This window comes from Stylophora pistillata, chromosome 1 (genome assembly GCF_964205215.1).
Source record: "Stylophora pistillata chromosome 1, jaStyPist1.2, whole genome shotgun sequence".
NCBI lineage: Eukaryota > Metazoa > Cnidaria > Anthozoa > Scleractinia > Pocilloporidae > Stylophora > Stylophora pistillata.
Genome location: NC_142519.1, coordinates 17,065,649 through 17,087,305, shown reverse-complemented (window position 1 = coordinate 17,087,305; position 21,657 = coordinate 17,065,649). Strand labels below are relative to the sequence as shown.

At 36.8% G+C, this 21,657-nt stretch overlaps 2 protein-coding genes across 3 annotated transcripts in view; one reads left to right on the top strand and one right to left on the bottom strand.

Annotated features, from left to right (window-relative positions):
• Window positions 1-3,091: 3,091 nt before the first annotated feature.
• Window positions 3,092-9,617, top strand: LOC111321297 (protein ENTREP2). The gene is made up of 4 exons (XM_022924141.2): window positions 3,092-3,735; window positions 7,312-7,368; window positions 7,876-8,202; window positions 8,684-9,617. The coding sequence occupies exons 1-4, from the start codon at window positions 3,466-3,468 to the stop codon at window positions 8,972-8,974; spliced, it is 945 nt and encodes a 314-aa protein (XP_022779876.1). The 5' UTR covers window positions 3,092-3,465; the 3' UTR covers window positions 8,975-9,617.
• Window positions 9,618-10,694: 1,077 nt separating this feature from the next.
• Window positions 10,695-21,657, bottom strand: part of LOC111321335 (protogenin-like) — a 31,512-nt gene continuing 20,549 nt past the window's right edge. For both annotated transcript variants that reach the window (XM_088740984.1, XM_088740987.1), the window contains 8 exons: window positions 20,116-20,742; window positions 19,312-19,465; window positions 18,586-18,761; window positions 17,311-17,339; window positions 16,704-16,792; window positions 16,044-16,084; window positions 15,326-15,405; window positions 10,695-14,772 (listed from right to left, as the gene is read on the bottom strand). In XM_088740984.1, the coding sequence (XP_088597110.1) occupies window positions 14,728-14,772; window positions 15,326-15,405; window positions 16,044-16,084; window positions 16,704-16,792; window positions 17,311-17,339; window positions 18,586-18,761; window positions 19,312-19,465; window positions 20,116-20,742 (1,241 nt within the window). In that variant the 3' untranslated portion in view covers window positions 10,695-14,727. The remainder of the gene's footprint in view (window positions 14,773-15,325; window positions 15,406-16,043; window positions 16,085-16,703; window positions 16,793-17,310; window positions 17,340-18,585; window positions 18,762-19,311; window positions 19,466-20,115; window positions 20,743-21,657) is intronic.

The following is a 21,657-nucleotide window of genomic DNA, read 5'->3' as shown; positions in this document are numbered from 1 at the left end:
GGGGTCAGTGTTTTTTAGCGATCAGACGGGTATAGTGTGATCGTTTGAAATTATAGACTGACTTAAAAAAAAAAAATTTATTTCTATAAGTATGGACTTTGTTTTCGACTCTATATCAAACTAATTTGCGTCATAAATCAAATGAAAAAACTGACAGTATTTTGCGAGCTATATGAATCTTTGAACAACTCCTTCGATTATTGTCAGTGAATTTTCCAAATTTAAGTGTTATACAGTCACCCATGTTGATGATGTTATCACTAATGCATATCAAACAAAAATTTTCTTTTACGCTTAAAGTTTCAAGCCTAATTTTCCATATCAAATAAGCTACGACCGACACGCATTTTGAGTGATCTCTTGAAAAATAAAATTACATCCTTAAGTAAATTTCCCCTCTGTATCATGCGTACCTTTGTCGTAAGCGATGGAATATACCATTTGATTTCTTCGCGCCAAAAATTACTGAGCGAAAAAATAAACCGAGGAGATGGTAGAAAATATGCAACGTGAAACGTGTCATCTTTGTTTTCCACACTTGCCTCAGTTTATTTAACGATCAGAGCATAGAACTACTGCAGGTGGTTTTGTAATTAGTTTGAAAGCTTGATGTTCAACAAACCCGAGAGCACATGATCGATCTCACGCGGCTGTTGCGGGTTCACGTCTAGACACCTCCCTCTCCCTTATCCACCTAACCGGCCAATTCGGAGCGAACCGAAAAATACTAAGAACTATTATTAAATGCAGCGCTATCTCAAAGACATTAGTTTGAGTTAAAGAGTATAAAGTATCAGTTTGATTATCCTTATATGACATATAGACTAAAACGGCTAGTGCGAGGGATGTAAGGCAATTATTCCGTGCAAAAACGGAAGGTCAGTTTTCGTCGAAGAAATCAATAATCATCGAGTTCCATCGACCAAAATTGTCAATGTTTTTAGTTGTCAAGCTAGCTCAGTGTGATTTGTCTTAAATATATGAATAACTTTGTATGCGCGATTGCAACAGCCAGTAGTTGGGAAACCGTGATCATTTGCCATCGCTTGACTTCTGCCCTCGAGCCGATACTAGAACAAGTTCGTTATTGGTGTAGTTAAGAAAATAAAAACTAGGAAAGGGGTTACTTGAAGTAAAAACCGATGCGCGTTTTTCAAATGTTTCTTTAATTAACAGATTTAAAATTTTGCGCTTTTCAGACCGAGTAATCCCAAATGACTGATATAATCACATGCCATATGTAACTAACATAAGTAACAAAGGTTCCTAAAAAGAAAAAAAAACCTTTTGACTGATTCCTTTTGCACAAAAGATATCGATCCACCAAAAAGAGCAGAGGCTAATTCATTGCCCTAATGACCTTAATCATCCTTGGTTCTTTAACTTCCTTCTTTCTCGGTTTCATCGTTACGATCATTATATTTTACTGTACTAGGAGTACGTAAATTCTTTCATTGAGCATTTGTACATTTTTGCCGGCACTGAATTATTTTCATATGTCTGTTTTTGTTCATTTTATTCAAAACACAAAACAGCTACCCTCTCCAATCCTGTTAACCAAATTTCGGTAACCACAAGAAAGACCTATAATTAGTTTTGTTAATCAATTTTCACAACAGATTTTCGGCGTCGCCATTTTCACATTAAGACTAGGAAAGCGCGAACAATAGCAACAGAAAAGACGCGTGATGGCGATATTAATATACCACGAACTTATTAACGTAGCAGCAAAGTGATGCCATGACATTAGTTACAAAGTTCTTGAACATCAGTCGATATCATGAATACATGCGCTTTTTAAAAAAAGAAAAACGTATGGGTTTTATTTCCTTACCTAAAAAGACTGTACAATGACCGGATATCCAGATAGGAAGGCCAGTATATACTTAGTAAACTTAGCAAAGTTTACCACTATCTAATTGAACAAGAAAATGACTTCAAGCACTGACTCCGACCTTAATTGGCAGATGAGTCGTTTTATTAACACGACCGAGATAAATCTCGGCTTGTTTAATTTTTTTTTTACTTTCATGCGAGAGGGCTGTTTTTTAACGCCTTCTCTAATTATGGAAATTTGTAACTTGCGCTATTATCAGAACGCGTGCTTTTTTGCCGTATTATCACCTCATGAACTGTTTTTCATTTCGAAGAATATACTAAATTAGTTTAAACGAAACAAGAAATTAAACTTCAAGAAGCCTTGATAAACTTTTTTTCATGTTTCAGTCTTCCTCGGGTGCCAAACGGAGACATTTAGCTATGTGCGTGTCAGGGAGCAAGAAACGTTCCACCAATTTTACTTAGTAAATTATAACCTCTAAACTCTACAAAACTTGATGATTTCATACTTGTATTTCAGCGTCGCTTTTTTTTTTTCAGAGAACAATAGTACCAAAGCAAACAAATCCATCCTTCAAAATAAACGATTTTCCTGAAAATGGGGTAATTAATTAGGAAATGTGTTCGCGTCGGTCATGTTTATTTGGTTAAATGCCGTATTTCAAGTTGAAGAGCAATATCAGTTAATCTGACCTCGCTAATTTATTTGTCTCATCAATATTACCACTAGCAGCAAAATTGAACGAAATGAGCGAGCTAGGGAGAGAAAATTGCCCCTTATAGAACAGAGGAACAAAACCCGATAATTCTCTTAAAAGAACCTTTCAGAATAACAAGCACTATTAATTAAATTAAAAAGTTTCGGGGAACACTTAAAAACCTTTTCTTGTAGAAAACTTTACTTTGTTGTAATATCATTGTAAGGAGTGGAGTGGCTTTTATATTGAAAGCTTTTCAAATGCACGCTCAGCGTACCTAATTTTTAAAATGTTTGTTAGGTCTGGATCAAATTTTGCTTATTTTCTCTGTCGATCCTGAAGGTCTACGACGGGTAGCATTGGCAATAATCCGTGATCTTTCTTTTGCAGAAACACCTGATTTCTTTGTCTGATTTCTTTCCCCGATCATAGCCACCTGCGCATCGTAACCTGTTTAAACTACAGCTCAATAGGCATTCGGTGAGCACATAAATTAAATTGGACAGCCATTGTTATGCTAATAATAAGATTGGCGCCTCGTGCAGCCCATTGAACTGTGTCAGGTTCCATTCAGCCGTACACACAATGATAGACGTCACAAAGAATACGTTAGAAACAACATTCGCCGTACTCATTGGCATCGTCAAAACAGCCCCGAGCTCTTTAGCAGTGAATCGACGCACTAAGAACTCGAAGAAAGACAATTTTCGACCTTAATTGAACAAGACGCTTAGAAACCGTTTACAGCATCCCGAAAGAACATCTGAAGTCGCTAGAGAGAATATTTTGAGGGTGAAAGCTTGAAATCTTACTTTCCCGCCTTTTTTAATTGCTCAGAAAGAATTTACTACGAAGGAAGTAAGAAGCGTGGATCTATTTGTCGGCGGTAGAAGTGTGGCCAGTGAATCGTGCACGACCAGTGAGAATAATGCCATCACCGAAAAGCTCAAGGTCTGGGCCTGCTCATTCCGCGGATCAAAAGCTGTTACGAGCCAAAGATGTTGTCATCCATCGAAACGCAGAAAAAGGCAACAGTTGTCAGTGTTGCGGGAAGCGACTTGTGGCACTCCCGCTTCTTGGCTTTACAATTCTTTCCATTGGATGTCTTCTTGGAATCGGTTATTTTAGCATCCATCGAGTAACATCCTCTGCGTACCATACAGAAGGTCTTATACCATCCTATGTTACAGGCGCATTGGTAGGTCTATTGTTTTTCTCTCTTCTAAAAAACATAAATCTCTTTACTACATGACTAGATCTTCGTAAAAATGGTATTAAAAGAAATTAGGTAAAACCGAGGCATATGCGCGCAATTTGTTCTTCGTGTCTATTTCGGTGCCCTGTGTTAAAATATGGTAATTCGAACGCTAAACTGCCGCACAGTTCATTACAACTCTTGTTTAAAATGTGTTTCCCCTAAATTCCCAAGTCACGAATTAACACCGTAGGCAGTTGATTACTTATTATTCGGTAGAGTTCAACGTCTGATAGCAATAGATTTAATTCAAAGGCAGTAGATAAATGAACTCACACTGAAAACAACGCACGGCTTTAATGTAACAATTATCAGCATCCCTGGTTTTTGAAAATCGGACTTTCAAATCAACTGCGCCTTTTTGCTACACTTGTAGAAAATCGAAAATGATGAATAATGCCTTACGAATTTAGAATTGCCACTCCTCAATTTTCTTTTTTTTTCAACTTCGTTTGTCTGTGAAGATTTATGGTTTGAAAAATGTTCATTTGATGCGTTTGGAAAGGATCACACAAAAGTTTAAGTAAAGCATATTAGTAACTTGTGTAAATAAAGACAAGTGCCTGACGCTCATACATATTCAATGGCTTATATTTTCACAAATTTTGCACACTGAGCCTCTGAACTTCGCAATCCCAAAGCTTTAATGGATTAATCATTCGAAAAGCAAGTCAAGTTTTCAACTGCAACAATTATAGCGCGGGAAAATAAAGGAACCTTTTATTTTGGATGTGGTCAATGCAAGTTTCGAAACAAACAAAAGAACTGAAGTGACTCTGGCGCGTGCATATAAATCATAAACAACACCTTTACCCATGTTAGGGCTTTGTAAAATGGATCCCACGCCGAGAAGAAGAAAAAAATTATGTGCCGTGCTGTGGTGTTTACCTATTTAATTCATCAACCAAATGTTGCATTGAAACTCACTTTTGATCGGTGAGCGGAGATGAAAGAGATTTTGCGCACAATTCCATTGACACGTGCCGAAAGTGAAACGCATTTGTTCTTATGCCAAAAACGCGTGGTTAGTGAATGATACACTTAACCGCTTTGTTTTTCCTTGTACAATATCACACGCATGGGGGCTAAGGCACCATTAACATAAATTTACTTGCGGCATTCCCAAGACGTCATATTCTGACCTTTTCCATTCTCTGAGGATAAAACGTTAAGATTAGAACCGCCTCACAAGCAAGCGGGTGGAAGAAGCGTCCTCAGTAATCGCCAAAAAGTCTAACGTTTTGAAGCGAAAAAGAAATTAAATGAATCTTTTGTTTTGTAAGCGCTGAAGGGTGAATAAAATGTCAAAATTTATTATCAATACTCAATGCGGTTGTAAAAAGCTTTGGCCCGTTGCCGGAAACTCTCAAGCGTTTGCATATAGCACTTTGAAATCGGAAGATCAAATCATGTTTATTAACTAAAGTTGCTGCACGTGTTAATTTACATAGCAGGTTAATATAGCCTCGTGCCCTCATATCATTGTATTTGCATGTGAAAGACAGTAATTAACAGGTTGTAAAGAAAAACTCTCTGTTTTTGATCCTCGAGGTATCATTGGGGTTTCCTTTTTCCTACAGGTTCGACTAGTAATCGAAGTAGTTTGAAGTCAGGCTTATTTTTGACTGAGTGTTTATATTGATCGGTGAAAAGTTTACGTGACTTTCTTGACCAAAAGAAACGAATATACGATGAGAGTATTGCTTGATAAGAAAAAAGATAGTCATGAAAGGAAAAAGTTCATTGCAAATTGAAGAGCCAACCTGCGAAGTGATCTAGTTATGATTTCGATTCAAGTTAAGCATAGTTTTTAGCGGTAATACGTATATTGATCTTTGAAAAGGTTATTCTTGGCTCCAAATAAGAGAGTTTTGCTTAACAAGTATTGCCAGAGAAGGACAAAGATTAGGCTCTCTGTTCTTGATTGAAAAGGAGAGAAACGGAAGTTTGAATTAATCTTATTTCTGTATCAAACGCAGAAATAAAGAACATCAACTGTTCCGCGTTCAACAAATCAAAGAGACTGAGACTGAGACTTTATTGCAAAACCCTTGTATTTCTGCTGTGTAAACAGAGGCAACACTAGTGTTGATGTGTGCGTTTTAGGAAAGGGAAATCAAAGAACTTCAAGTTACATGTAGTCTTAAAAAAACGTTGGTGATATGAGCTTTAAGGTTATAGAACAATCCGTTGTTTCACATCTTTTACCTAATTCGTTTCTATTTCGGAAACTGAATGAAAGGTTAATTAAAAATAGAGAAAAGATTTATCTAACATATTGTATGATGATCACATTATCATGGTTGGTGAACACAAAGCAATTGGTAGAGTCTCCTGTATTCCAACCTGTTGCATTGTGCGAATTGATCGCTAACAAATCAAATCAGAAAGCACAGCACATTTGTATTGTTTCGCTTCTTTTTGTGATTGTAAATTGAATCAACACTCGCGGTTCTAGGTGATAAGAAAGCACCTGCTATAAAAAACGTGTTTCAAAGCGTAACTAGTGAAAACACATGTTGCGTCTTGCGGCAAACCAAGTCTGCTAAAGTGTTATAAAGTTTTCGATATGATAACTGTAAGAAATGTCTTAAATTTCCATTGTTGAAGGTCGACAGAGAGCTGGCGAAACTATTCGTCCGATAACGATTCAAATATGATAGAGCTTTGACCGCAAATGAATTCTGACCAGTCGAAATGAATGCAGCTCTGTGAAATTATCTCGAATGAAAAGGAAAATAATTTCCTGTTGTTTTGGATGTCTTTGTTTCTTAAAGGAAGCTCAAGGATTTAAATAGTGTTTTAAAAAACGGTAAAAGAATAAAGATCATAAAAAAGAACCTTATCTCCTTCATTTTTGGGTGAGATCTTGGCAGTTTTCATTTCTTATTTCTGTTTAAACATTTCCATTTTCTTATCCAAACAGCTCAAAAATGATTAGAAACAGTCGCGTAAAGGTTCACTAACTCTACGGAATCAAAAAATTATTTGGTAGGATTGTAAATAAAACAATCAGATATATAACGGATAATTATAGATCAGTTTCGCTAACCAAGCTCAGACATCCGAATTTTCCTATCAGAAAGGCCTCGAAAAAGTCCAGCCCTAGCCCACGCGAGCGATTGCAAATGACTTTAATGTCTTTAGATAGCGGGCCATCTTTGAGAAACAAAGAAATGAATTAAATTTTTTAATCTCGGTCACAGTCGAACGACAAATAGCTCTAGGAAAGTTTAACTTCCCTACCCTTAGTCTTAAAATGGAATAGTCGTGTTTCTTTTCTTAGAGTGAATATAGATCTTTTTCGTGTCCATAGTGAAGAACACCGGCGGGATTTGATTAAAAAAAAAAAAAGAGAGAATGAAATCAAGCCGAAAATTCTAGAATTCACTTCCTTGTTTTCAATAGTGGCTCTTTAATTGTTTTTCATGGTTTAAACAACATAAGCGATTAACAAATTAAATTTCAGAAACAAGTCTTCATCTTTTATAAATGTTATTTTAATATATTTCTCTACAGCTTGGTTTGGTTGGATTGCATCTGATGGTCATGTGGAAGCCAAGATGTAAAGTACTCGTGAGTAATTTTTTTTTAAGTCGTTGCTAACTATTTTAGGTGCGTAACAGGAAATCTTTCGGAAACTTTATACAGAATCAGTTCTATAAAAATGCTGTTTTCAGAAGTTGTGATATGTCCGTCGATTTCAAGTGCGAAGTCATCAAGAGTACTTAGACCACTTTCATAAATGGCTGCGGATTAATATTCTTTTGCTAAATTTAAATTAGCCCTTCTGGCCTCGCTTGAGATAATGTATTCTTTTGAATTTTGTACTAGAGAACGAGGTCAGAAGGGCTAATTTAAATTTAAACAAAAGAATATTAACCGGCAGCCATTTATGAAAGTGGTCTAATCTGTAGTACATTTGCGAACAAATTCTGGGGGGGCAATTTGTAACAGACTCTAGTCACCCTAAGTTTTGAAAGTTGAAGATGAAACGAAATCTATTACCCAGAGGGCTACAGTTTTCTTCACTTTTTCTTCACTTTTTTATTCACTTCTTCTTCTCTTATTTAAAATTCACAGATTGTTTCCTCAATAATTTTCACCGTGGCAGCCGCATTTCTTTGTTTCGCCGGAGCGCTTTTTACTGGGACCGAAATTGCGCCTCTCCTTTCTGAGATGGACAGCTGTCAATATTTCCCTGTGGAGAACTCGTGCAAGTGCTTTCATCACAGTGAGCTACGACAAGTGTCAATCATCTTCAGAGACACTGCAAACTGTAATGGTATCCAAAACAAACTGCGTGATCTGGTGTACGGCATGTGTGGCGTGTATAGTGGTGGACTGATCACGTGCATTCTGGCCGCGGTTATGGAGACGGCGTTACTGTGCCGCAAAAGACGTTCTAAGGTGCGTTTTATCCAGACTAAATTAGATCAAATTGCCTTGCATGTGACAGCCTTTAGCTCACAGAAAGTCGAGCTGGGTCATGTAACTTGGTAACCTAGCCTGTTCCAGACGCTCAGTTAGTAAAACGGAGCGAAATAGTAAGCTGCGCCATGATAGCGGTTAGGTTCGGGTTGCGACCAGCCCCACCCCAAACTTCCCTCGTTTTTTGCTCATCCGCCACCATCGCGCTGTTTATTTTTGCACTTCGTGCACCCATTATATTCTTTAGATCGTCATGTTTTCTCAGAAATCAGCCACTTGCAATTTTCCCGCGCTTTAGGCATGGTTTGTTTGTATTTAGGTTGAGTTCTCACCGGCTTCAGATAATTTGTTATGATTGACCGCAGTGTAACTTTGTGTGTTTTTGTTTGTGCAGTTCGCAGGTAATTTTTTCTTTAAGCGCACCTCAATAGCAATGTCAATGTTTTCCTTTTTTATGTAGGCTACCCTTCACTCCAGATCAGATGGCGATGGCAAATGTACCGTCAATTCTCGCCAGTCTCAGACGTCGCAAACTGACCTCAGTGTTATCGAAGAGGAAGACGTTGAACTCGCAGCAACAGAAATTCAACGTTCACCCATCGAAACTCAAGCAAGCCAAACACCATCGAACTTTGTACGAGATGTACCTTGTTCACACTATGTGGTCGATATGAGCATTCCGCGCCGAGATTTTGTTATCAATTACAATTCCAATTCCAGACATGACCCGCCCCCTCCGTACACGGAGTAAAAATGTACCATGCACCTAAGGGTAGAAGGGGGGGTGGGTACGGGGGTGCGGTGGAGAGGCTGAAATGGGTGCTCTTTGCTGACAGAACAAATAAAATAAAAAACAACAAAGCTGTTTGTTTTGAAATGAGGATTAGATTGGGAAAATAAAAATCCCACAGAACAGTTTATCTAGATAACCCTCTCGTGAAAGTCTACAAATACGTTATTTAAATAGATTTAGCCAAATTAAGTTCTGAATCGTCGGGGTATTGAAATTGTGCGTCTGTTGTGAATAATTGGTTTACGGCTAGTAAATAACAGAAACAAAATGTAAGAAGTGTAATGGCTTCCGAAAATTTTATGTATTATATGTTTATACAACTGTGAATAACAAAACTGTACAAATCACCTCAGAGAATTCCTTTATAAGTAAGGGGCTTTACCTATGGCCAGCTAGTTATGACTAGCTGCCCATAGATGTCTTTGTAAGGATAGTCTCGTAAAGTTTCTCTTTGTAATCACACTTTTACCATGCCATGATTTGATTTGATTCGATGAACAATCAAGGTAAAATATTTTTGTAACCGCAAAATAACTTCTGTTATCTTCTAAGGTGCATTATTCATTAAAAGAAAAAAAAAAACCGTTTTTTCTTTATATCATTTTATCCTATTTGTCGTTTTTAAATAGAAAAATGGCATTTACAGTCATTAAGTTTCTCCAACTTCGTTGAGTGTATTGGCAGTTTAGTTCCCGTCAAGCAGAGCAAGCATAATTTTGGGGAGCGAGTGCTCAGTGTTTTCTTGGAGAAAAAAAAAATTCCCGCCATCTTTGATTTTTACCAAAGGTGGAGGTTGGGAAGAGAGGGAATATTTACCAAGCGGGTGAGTGACGGTTAATAGGAAGGAGGGGGGGGGGGGGGGAAGGAGGAAGTTTAGTATGGAATAGAAATTCGCTTTTCCCTGCCTATTACCCCACCGTCCACCCTAACTCTAAATCAAATATAGCCGGTAAATAAACGATTGCAAGCCTGTGACGTTAACTCTCCCGAATAAGACGCCTTCACTGCAAGTTATTTTGTTCTCGACATTCTGTTCCTCTAATCCGCTATTTAGGAAAGTTGAATCTCCAAACTCGTTTTCAAGGAAATGACAATTTATCTTGCTGAACTCTAAGTCCCGCAAGATAAATTGCCGGAACTCTGGCCGTAAAGAAAAAAGCCGCCAATTTCGACCAATGAGCGCCCTAATTATGCACTAATGAAGAAACGATGACACTGAAGAATTCGAAGACACTAGGTCAATAGACTGGCATTAATAAGAATAAGCACCCCCATTGTAAGAGACCACTGTTGGAACCAAATTAAGACACACAAATCGATACTTCAGTAAATTCTGAGACCCTTTCTACACCACAACGTCTCTCTTCTGCCTCGCTGACCGCGCAACGAATGAGAATAGCGTCCTGGCGAGTCCCTCTCAATGATGTGAGGCTTAAAGTAGGGTCCAGTTTCTACCGAGCCGAGAAACTCTGCTGACTGTGTTTTGGAGAGGTCACTGGTGCAGAGTGTTTCACGCTGGATGAAAAGGTTCGGGATTGAGCTTTGAGAAAGTTTACTCGCACAGCTCCTCTCTCCTCTTGGGAATACAATTGGATACCTGAACAAACGCGATGAATTGCTCCAGGAGAACAAGACACGAGGCCTTGGGAACGAGTTAGTTGAGTCTTAGACGAGGAAATTATTTGATTTCCAGGGTTTATTTAAAATAGATAATATATCATGTTCCTTTACAATAATGTCATCCTCTGAACCCTGGCTCAGACGATTTAAGTACAAAAATTACCCTGGTAAATAGTAACATCGCCACATCAGATATTGTTGCTTATAGAAAAATAACATAACGGCTAAGCAAATAATAATAATGATGACGTGAAACGTATGTGCATATATTATATATATAAGTATAAATTACAAAGGTACATGCATATGATGAAAATATATTATATAGCACTTATATGAAACCTTTCATCAAAAAAATTTTTTTTTACAAACGAAGTTAAATAACATTTCCAAATTTGTTAGTAATGCAAGCATACATCAATAATTTTCCATAAAAAATGGATATTTTTAAAATCTGAAGTGTAGTTTCCCCAGCGAAACTTTGCGTCAAAATAAATTCAAATTATTTGCGGAACATATCTGGGGTTGTTAACAATTCAAACGATAAGCAGCCTTATGGGTTCTGACTTTGCCCATGAATTTAACTGAAAACGTTCCTAACGGTATTTTACCTGAAACTGGAACTTAATCAGTTTGGAAAGCGATTTTTAATATCAAAGTAATAACTTCACGTTAAGGTTGCTCATTTTGCAGCTTTTCCAATATTCTGAGTGGCTAATTCATATCTCTCAAATTAACTTATAAATAAATAGCAGTTTGAGAGTATACAAGTTATGTTTATCGTGATTATGATGGAAGTTTTCCTACCTATAATGCTTTGGCTTGATTCCGTTAGACAACTGGTTATATGCAGACTCATTAACAGGGACTGAATGGTATAGGCCTGCTGTCAGCAGCAAAGAACGTGCAAAACTAAATTCGAGAAGGGTCAAAAAACTCATTCACAAAAGCTGTCATTAAAACGAAGCGACGATTAACCTCGCATTTCGTTGACATAAAAAATACTCGAAAAATACCATGAATATTATATGACTCTGCACAAAGTTCTCTGCACGTACATGACAGCATGCGATTCAGTTCTGTTGTTTAGGTCTCTAACTACATGGCTAAATGTTCTATACGTATAAACGAGGATACAATGCTACATGGAAAGTGCAAGACAAGCACGTCTGACTCTCTGACAAGGGGATATGAATGAGGGATCCACTTGTAAGGTAGAAATGTTTGTGCCGTAAAACCAAAAGTAAAGCGATCATAATGGCTGATATGATTGTTTTTTTTAAAGTAAGGAGCAAGCGGGTTTTCTAGCCAAGCCAAAGAGTGAAAGAAAACGAAACTACTGTACAGTACTCACTTCGATACTCAATTCGTTGGAGAAGATACCTGAACTTAGACAAGAACTAATACAAACACCCTCTTCATATATTCCGCGTCAGGTATCTCCCCTGAAAAAACGTGGGTATGTGGAGAGAACATTGGAATTCAAACGATCTGAAAAGCTTTCCTTCCTATCAACATTAAGACCCGCTCAATGCAATGTTATCTTTGATGTTAAAGTGGTAGCCATTACCTGACGTATCTCCGTCAGTTACAAGGAGACTGCAAATCTATCGTTGATAATGCGATATCATTTAATAAATATTGATTTAATATTATTTTCACTGAAGCGTCACCTTACGGTTGCAACGCATACTGCATCCAGGAAACGTTTGTTCAAAACAGAATCGTTTGAAATTCAAAGAAAAATTGCCAATAAAAGTAACTGGCATTGACCACTTTCATAAATGGCTGCCGGATTAATATTCTTTTGATTAAATTTAAATTAGCCTTTCTGGCCTCGCTTGAGATAATGTCTTCTTTTAAATTTTGTACTGGAGAACGAGGCCAGAAAGGCTAATTTAAATTTTAATAAAAGAATATTAATCCGACAGCCATTTATGAAAGTGGTAACAAGCTTTTGTCTAAATTTCACATAAGGTCATTCGGCGAGATGTTAAAAATGCATCACTTGTTCATTTTCACAAAGCCTTTAGAAAGCATACTGAAAGCACTAGGCTGATCTCTGCATTAACCTTTTCACTTTTAACCGGCAAAAATAACATTTAAACGAAAAACAAATCGGAGGAATTTCAAAAACAGGAACAACTTTATCAGTTAAAAAAAAGTACAGGACAATTTTCTCACCAAGATAAAAAATTAGTTGTACAAATAGCAATCAGTTTTCTTAAATATTGTAAATAAGAGCTGGACAGCCAGTAAAGTAAGGCGAACATAAGTTGTGATCTTGGATGAAGATGTCTAAATTGGATAAAAGTCTTTCTGAAATGGATACTTTTTCATTTGTGAGCGGAGGTATAGAAAAGATTTCCTGACAATTTGTTAGATGTAACTACAGTGTCTGCTGTGTGGTGTGGACTTGAAATCTGGCAGATGATCAAGTTTCGAGTATTTGCCGCAAAGTGAGTGCTCGAATAAACGCGCTTAATAGAGTGAAAAAATATTTTACCACTTAAAACCAAGGAATCGTTATATCGTTCGTTCATACTACCGAATTTTTATTAATGCAATCAAGTTTGGCACCATTGCGGAAAAAGAAACACACCAAAAATCGAAAAAGTTAATGAAAGAGCGTTGAGATATGTCTATAATGATAAACATGCATCTTATCAGCATCTCTTGGATAGGATAAGACTACCCTCCATGGAATCTCGAAGAATTCAAGACATGTTACTGACAATACATAACAGCATATCGAACAAAGCACCCCGGGCAATTAAGAATCTTATTAACTTACGCTCATTTAAGTACAATCTCAGGCGCCAAGATGTTTTATCTTTACCTAAAGTTAACACTATCAAATATGGACTCAAGTCATGGAGATATTTTGCAGCCAAGAAATGGAATGAACTCTCAAATGACATTAGAATAAAAGCGGGCACCAAAGAAATAGTAAACAGAATTAGATCGTTAAATTTCGATTTGTAACGTTAGTTTTAATAGTATTTTGATTGCGGCGGTAATATTGTAATAACAGTTTTAAATAGCTTTTAATCAGTATTTCATTTGTGATTTTACCCGCTGTGATTATTAGCGTTGTTAGTTGTTAGGTTTTCATTAGGTATTAAGTGGAATACCTGTAAACTAGCTCTTAAGCTAAGCGTATTTCCACGTTAAATAAAGTAAGTAAGTATGTCTGTTATGTATGTAGGTATGATGACAAAATGTTTTGTTTTCAAGTCTCCAACGTAACTGACACTCCCACAACCAACAACAGGCCTGTTTTTTGTTTTGGAAATCACGTATCCAGTTTTTTACCACAGCTTCTCTAATTGCAAGTTCGGAGGAAACATAAATAATTTTGAAGCATAAATATTGATTAAATTACACAGTCAACAGTTTGAATACCAATCAGGTGACCTTCCATAAGTTCATAAAATATTAAAAAAGTACAAAAATAAATCAAGCTTTGTTCACCAGTGGAGAATTCAGTTTAAGCGTTCGCATACTGATTTGATAATTTCAATTTATCTTTGTACAAAAAGCTCACATTCGCTGTTCAAAATTGTGTTCAAAATTAGAATCATTTTGGGTTACTTCGTCTTTCAAGAAAGTATTCTACAGTCTTCAGATAAACATGAAACAAATGAGCACTGTTGGAACTGAGGCTATCAGTTGCGGCATTTTCAATGTGATAGGATAAAAATGCAATATGTCTACTATACGGGATTTGTCAATAAGTATTGAGTTATAAAAAAGCGTGATGTGGAGAGGGGAAATAATAGAAATGAATAAAGGCTGATAGTTTCGAAAGAAACTGTTTGGGGCTGCGTCGGTGGGAGTAACCAATAACGTAGCTCCACTTTCTGCCTTTAAAAGCACACACAACCCACAATACCTCTATTGGCTCCGACGAAGGGCTAACGCTCGAAACGTCAGCTTTTGTAATCGTTACGGTGGCCAATTTACCATTTCAACTTGGGAAATAATATAGTTTTCATAAGAGTTCCTTCATGAAAGATTGTAAAACTTAACGACAATGTTGACCATCAAGAAGAAGCTGGGTCCAAGCGCTTGGATCAGAATAATTCCTTTCACACATCAACAGATATGCTCTTCCTTTGGCTTTTTGATGAGACCTTAAAAATAAAAAATAAAAAAAACATTTTTAGCTGGTTCTACCGTCGATGCAGGAAATCGTCACCAGTAAAGGGATGTAAGATAACTGAGATAGGAAAGTAAGTGCAACAAATGAATCTAAAAAAACATGCCAGGAGCAGTTTTCGATGAGTGAAAACCAATCAGAATGAAGGTTAACGTGATTCGCTGGTCAACGAGGAATAAAATTGAAAACAAGCAAATTGTAAGAAGTGCGGGAAAACGCTGAGCGATCAAGTCGCGATAGTTGAGAGTTTTGCATCTGATTGGTTAAGATAGTGGCGCGAGTTTTCTGGACCGACTAATCACACAGCGAACTAAAGTTAACCTTGCCAATCGCCTTCGAACTAGCCAATCAGCGCGCGTAAAAAGAACTTCTCACCTTCGTGGTGTAAAACTCATTAAGTATACCCGGTACTGAAAATAATAACACATGTATAATTCATACAATAGTACACTTACTGGTACTGTCATTAAGTATACCCGGTACTGAATATAATAACACATGTATAATTCATAGAATAGTACACTTACTGGTACTGTATGTATCTCCCCATTTTTGTGTAATTCAACCGACAGACTACTTGATGAAGATCCTGGACTGTTTGTGTGATCTGTCACAACAAAAGCAATGGCATTTAAGTCAGCACACAAATCAAGCCTTTTTCAACATCTCAATTTTTCCTCAGTGGTCTGCAAACATAGCTGATGTGAACATTTATATTCAAAATCAAGGCCACTACTCTACACTGATCAGTTTGTTGATTCTCACAGCCTCCGCTTGTAACAATATGCCGATATTAAAGGAAGACATTTTGACGCTGATCACTGACGAAGTTTAAAACAAAAAAATAAGTCAACAATTTAGACCATCCATCTTACTATATGGCTGAATTAACTTTCATTTACAACACAGCTTTGTTTTAAAGCTACACAGAATTGCTACATTCATATTTGCTGCACTTAAACATTGACAAATTTTCCAATATTCAGAGGATGTTTCATACATTGACAGGATGCGCAATGAAGAAAAGAGAAGTACCGACTTTTAGGTGATTAATAGTGATTTGCAATTCATGAGTTTAACCTTGAAAGAAATGCAGCCTGGAAAATCCATTCCAGTTCTAAACAGCAAGTTGCATTTGAGATCTGTAGCACGAACGAAACCTTGAAATGAAAACGTGCTGTTCATTACTGAATCCCAACAACACATTTACTATCATGACACTGTATACGAACTATGATTACAAACCTCCTCTTCCTCTAAGATCATGACCACTTCCACTGTCTTCACTGCAAGACCAAAACACGCTCTGTTAACCCTTTAAATCTCAAGATCTGATTGTTAATTCTCCCCTCTGCTGCTACACAATTCCTTGCTAATTAGTTACCAGAAGTCGGTGTTAGATCAAGATAACTTCTACCTGATAAGTTTGAGTATTCTTGTCACTTGTTTGCTGAATAATGTATGGCAGTGAAGGGAAAAGTTCCATGTTAATCGCTTCTGACGGTTAAAAGAGTTGAAACACTTAAATTTGTAATGAAATTTGTCTATCATATAACAGCGATAACATGTGGATAGCATGAAGAGGTAGTACACCATCTGAGGGCACAACAGTATGTTACGTTTTTCCCCACAGAAGAAAGTGACAAACTCCAGTGTCATAAGCAAACTATGCCGGTTAAATTAATGGGAAGGTAACAGATTCAAAGCCTGCAAATGGTGAGGTTTTTTTCTTTCACTGCGTCAGGAAAATACACCGTACAGAGAGGCAACAAATGGAACTATATGTTTGCATTTGCAGCCCAAAGGATCAATGGATTGTCCCATTGTCAAGGCAACTGAGTGAGAGACTTAGGTCACTGACTTACTCTATATTATGATACGTAATCAAATTGAACAATCTATTACCTATTGGCATCTGGAGAAGACTGTGAAAAAACCTGTGTTATTGGCGTGGAACTATCACTGCTTCCAGGTATTCGATTATTGGTCCTCATCTAAACAAAAAATTACAATATCATAAAATTGCAATTTAATAACAGTCTCACCAAATTGAAGACTTGAGACTTGAAAATTATATAATCTCCATATGTGAAGACTATGCACCTGAGATTTGAATTTAAATCTAAACAAAAGTAAAAGCACTTCCATAGTGCTCAAACAATGTACAGGCTTTTCAAAGTTGTCTAAAACTTCAAATGAAAAAATCCGGCTAAGTGATTTTTAATTCAGAGACTGCATTAATTACAGATTGAAAAAAAAAAAAAAAAAAAAAAACTCCAGACAGTTCATGCCAACTTTTCTATTTTTGGTTTGTGTAAGGGTGGTTTGACTCTCCAATTTCCATATAGGTCAGGAATTAAAATCTCTTAACCAACCTTGTTAATTCTACAATTTAGTCAGTATTAAAATTACTGGACACAGGCTCTTAACTTACCTGAAAGTGAAATCAACTAATTTCGTGTAACATTTTTTCCAAATAAAAATTCAAATCCAAAAGAAAACTTTTGCTCACCATTGTTGGTCCCAATGGCCATCTACCAGCTTAAAAACAAATGAACGTTTTTCTGTGTTAGTGGGGGAGTATGTATAAACTAATAAAAGAAAACTTTTCTGGCTCTTATAATTAGGTATTAATCACCGATAACTTCAAAGGTGAGAGTGTAAACTAAAACCCTTTGAAAAATTTGGAAATCATAGTTCCTCAGGTACTACATTAATTTTATACTTGAGTCCTACACATTTCTAACATCCTATAACAAGGTGGCTAGATGAGTGCAAGCGGACCGTATCTTTTTAATATATTTTTGAACGATTTGGAGATTTTTTTTAATGGTTGCCCTGTGCTTTTTAAATATGCCGATGATTCCACTATTCTTTCGCCTATCACTAGGAATAGTGACCCATCTGCTGACTTAGTAGGACAGTTCTTAACATGGTGTAAAGACAATAGAATGGTCTGCAACCCGTGCAAATGTAAAGAGCTGGTTGTTAGAAAGAAAAATCATAATGTACTCTACTCTCCAATTAATAATATTCCCCAATGTAATAGCTTTGTTTTACTAGGAGTAACTTTACAGAGTGACGGAAAATTTGATGAGCATGTAAGAACTAAGCTTGTCAAAGCAAACAAGTGTTTACACGTCCTACGAACATTGAGAAAGGTACATTACTCTCAGGCAGAGATTGATCATCTTTTTATATCCATTGTTTTGGCTAATTTTAGCTATGCACTTTCAGTCTATGGGGCATCTGAGTCTGATTTTACGGTTGTACAAAATTTTTTAGACCGATGTCATAAACGCGGTTTTATCTCATTTCCAGTTTTTATCAAGAACCTTTTAAACAAACAAGACCGAAATATTTTGAAGAAACTAAAATCAACGCATTGCCACCCCCTGAAAGACATCATTCCTGTCCAAAAGACATATGTACACAATCTTAGGAAAAAAGGCTGCGCACGCCCGAAAATTAATACAAAGCGCTTTATGAACACCTTTGCAAATAGGTTGATATTTAAGCTCCATTTATTGTAATGACATACTTTTTAATTCATAATATGTATGTAGATTTCTGTTGTAGTTTTTCCAAATTCATTGTAACATAAGATATGTAGTTTTATCTTATGATGGAATAAAGACTTTATTATTATTGCAACCCCATAAACGTGTTGGCCATGGCCTCCAGACAGGATTTTCTGGAAGAGATCTTCAAAACTAGCCTCTTACATTTATTTAGTTACAAACTCACTACTTGAAAACTGTTAGCATACAATAGTATCACCACCAACCTCCACAGGTACATCTACACTGGCAAAACCCTGAACTGGCAGATGTTTCTTCTGTCGATCCACTATTATCTTGTTTTGAAGACACAGCCATTTGCTTGTGTGACGGCAGATACACATTCATGGGTGGCAATGTTTTGACATTTGCTTTCTTTTCACTCTTCTGGAGAACAGAATACCTACAAAAATCCACATGTAAGTTTGGTCAACCATCTACTACCTAGGGCCTTGAACATCTACCTGACACTATACAAATTGTGTTCATTCACAAGGCTTCACGCACTTTTGTTTCAGAGCAATCTACCTGTCTTGATCACAAATCTGATTGACTATGCTTCCTCAAAGAACAATTTTCAACATTAATGCAAAATCCATCTTTAAATACTTTCAAAACTTCAACTGAGTGTTATGCTTCCTGCCCTTAACCCTTTTACTACCAGGATAATGACCAACAAAAAGTTAATTCACAGAATTCAAGAGTACCAACCATCAAGTAACATCATTTTCATTTTTTCATTTTTTTCATTCATCTTTTTTTTTTTCATGCATGACTTAATTTTATTCTTAAGTAGGTAATATTCTTTGTAAATAATGTTTATCCATTTATGCGTGTCCCCGCATTAGTATGGGATAATCCTCCCAAACTAGAAGGTTCTCTGACACATTAATAAAGTTTCTTTCCATCTATCTATCTATTTCCCTTGAAGAATAAAACAAAAGTTCACTAACCTGCAAGGATTTCTCCAAAGGATAAAGAGAAGAAGAACTACTATGCAAAAGGCACTGATAGTGCACCCAATAATGATACCAAGCTTTATATTCATTTCTGGATTGTCATCTAACTCTGAAAGCCTTGGCCCTACTGTTGTCAGAGAATGATCATCTGTCACAAAAGAAAAGGCATACCAGTGCTGTCAAACACTTTCCAAAGATGAGTAAAAGTTTCAATCATTACTAACATTGTGCTTTTATTTCTCCACTTGGGTTAAGTCTTAAGGGGCAGTCCACAGCTACTGGAGCTTATCTCCGCTTCTGAAGGTTAACATGACTCCCCGTAAATATAGTCCCCTTAGACAAGGTGCTAGTCCAACTGAGTAACCCCCCCTTCCCATCTTGCATTTTACTAATGGTCCCTCCAAATGTCACCTAGTGTTATTTTATATCCTGAGAGGTGAAAGGCAATATTAAAGAAACCACTGTCTTTTCAAAAACACATCTATAGCTGTACTTTAGCCAGGCTAACACAGACTTCTGATCTGACCATTTTTTTTTGATCTTCTACAAAACTCCTTCGTTATAAAGTAGTTTCAACGGAGAAGATTTGCTGCACAAAAATAAACAGTGTTGAACCTCCATTTGTTCACCCCATCAACTAATTTTTCAGTGCTGGCAAAGGAAGTCAGAGATTGCCTTGTGGTTTGCAATATTGCAAGCAAAAAAATAAGGCTTTCTGACAGACACAACCACTCTCTTTTGAAGATCTGATAACAGAGAGCAGTTACATGATACTGCTAGAAATTTTATAATTCTTACCAGAGGGAATTTTTACTATTTTGGACCACTTTCCTGCAACGTCATCATTGTACTCTGCACGTACTTTAACATAAATGAAGGTTTTCTTCACATACAGGGTGGTTGTCACTAAATCTGGAAATCTTCTAGAAGATGGTACACTAACAGTCTGCACATGCCATTCATCATCTTGTAGGTGTATGTCATTTGTAAAAAGAATGGTGAAGCTTTTCACCAAAGCATTGAATACTCTTGGACACTTCCATGACAGCTGTACCTGGCTGGATGGCAGGATTTTGTATGTAACATTTGGACCAACCCTTTCTGCTACAGATGGCGGCTTGATTGTTACTATTTTAGTAAAAGGTCCAAATCCATGACTGTTCACAGCACGAATCTTGAGGTAGAATTCTGTCCCATTCTTGATGCCTAATAATCTTTTATTGAACTGCTTAATCTTACTGCCGAAAAAGCTCAAGGAGTAGGATACTTTTTCCCACATGGAATCTGGATAGGACTTGTTGTAAGCGTAGAGAATATCAAAGCTGATGAGCTTTCCATTAGGTTTAAGAGGTGCCTCCCACTCTAGTTCCACAGATCTGACAGTCAGGTATTCATATTTGATATTTTGTGGAGGTGAGCTTAGTTCTGAAATAAAAGAAAAGTGCAATTATACGCAAGAGCTCAGAAAACCATATTCTGTCCTCAGATAATAAATCTGTTGTTGTTGTTTTTTTTTAGCAAAGAAAAACACACCAAAAAAAAAAAGAAACTACACTATTTAAGGTTAAAACAACTTTCCATACCACTTAGTGGAAGTTTACAGTTTTTGAATGCTGTGCTGACACCTGGAAAAATCTCTTTCTCAGATTTATAGTGAGACTGAACAGAGATTGTGTACTCTCTTCCAGGAGTAAGTCTACGTAAGACAATATTCTCAGAATAAACTGTTCTCTTGATAGGGTCATGTCTTATCCTGCTTCGCAAGAAATATGTCACTGTGTAGTGTGTGGTGCTTCCTGAAGACAAAGGTGTTTGCCATGTAAGGAGGATTGAAGTTGGACTGTCAACAGTACAAGCTGTTATCTCAGCTTCTGAAGGTTAACATGACTCCCCGTAAATATAGTCCCCTTAGACAAGGTGCTAGTCCAACTGAGTAACCCCCCTTCCCATCCTGCATTTTACTAATGGTCCCTCCAAATGTCACCTAGTGTTATTTTATATCCTGAGAGGTGAAAGGCAATGTTAAAGAAACCACTGTCTTTTCAAAAACACATCTATAGCTGTACTTTAGCCTGGCTAACACAGACTACTGATCTGACCATTTTTTCGATCTTCTTCAAAAACTCCTTCGTTATAAAGTAGTTTCAACGGAGAAGATTAAATTTTTGCTACACAAAAATAAACAGTGTTGAACCTCCATTTGTTCACCACATCAACTAGTTTTTCAGTGCTTGCAAAGGAGGTCAGAGATTGCCTTGTGGTTTGCAATATTGCAAGCAAAAAATAAGGCTTTCTGACAGACACAACTGCTCTCTTTTGAAGATCTGATAACAGAGAGCA

Coding starts and splice junctions, on each gene's coding strand:
- LOC111321297 (XM_022924141.2), top strand. CDS start 3,466: ATGCCATCACCGAAAAGCTCAAGGTCTGGGCCTGCTCATTCCGCGGAT. Junction 3,736..7,311: donor CCTATGTTACAGGCGCATTG/GTAGGTCTATTG, acceptor ATTTCTCTACAG/CTTGGTTTGGTTGGATTGCA. Junction 8,203..8,683: donor GCCGCAAAAGACGTTCTAAG/GTGCGTTTTATC, acceptor TTTTTTATGTAG/GCTACCCTTCACTCCAGATC.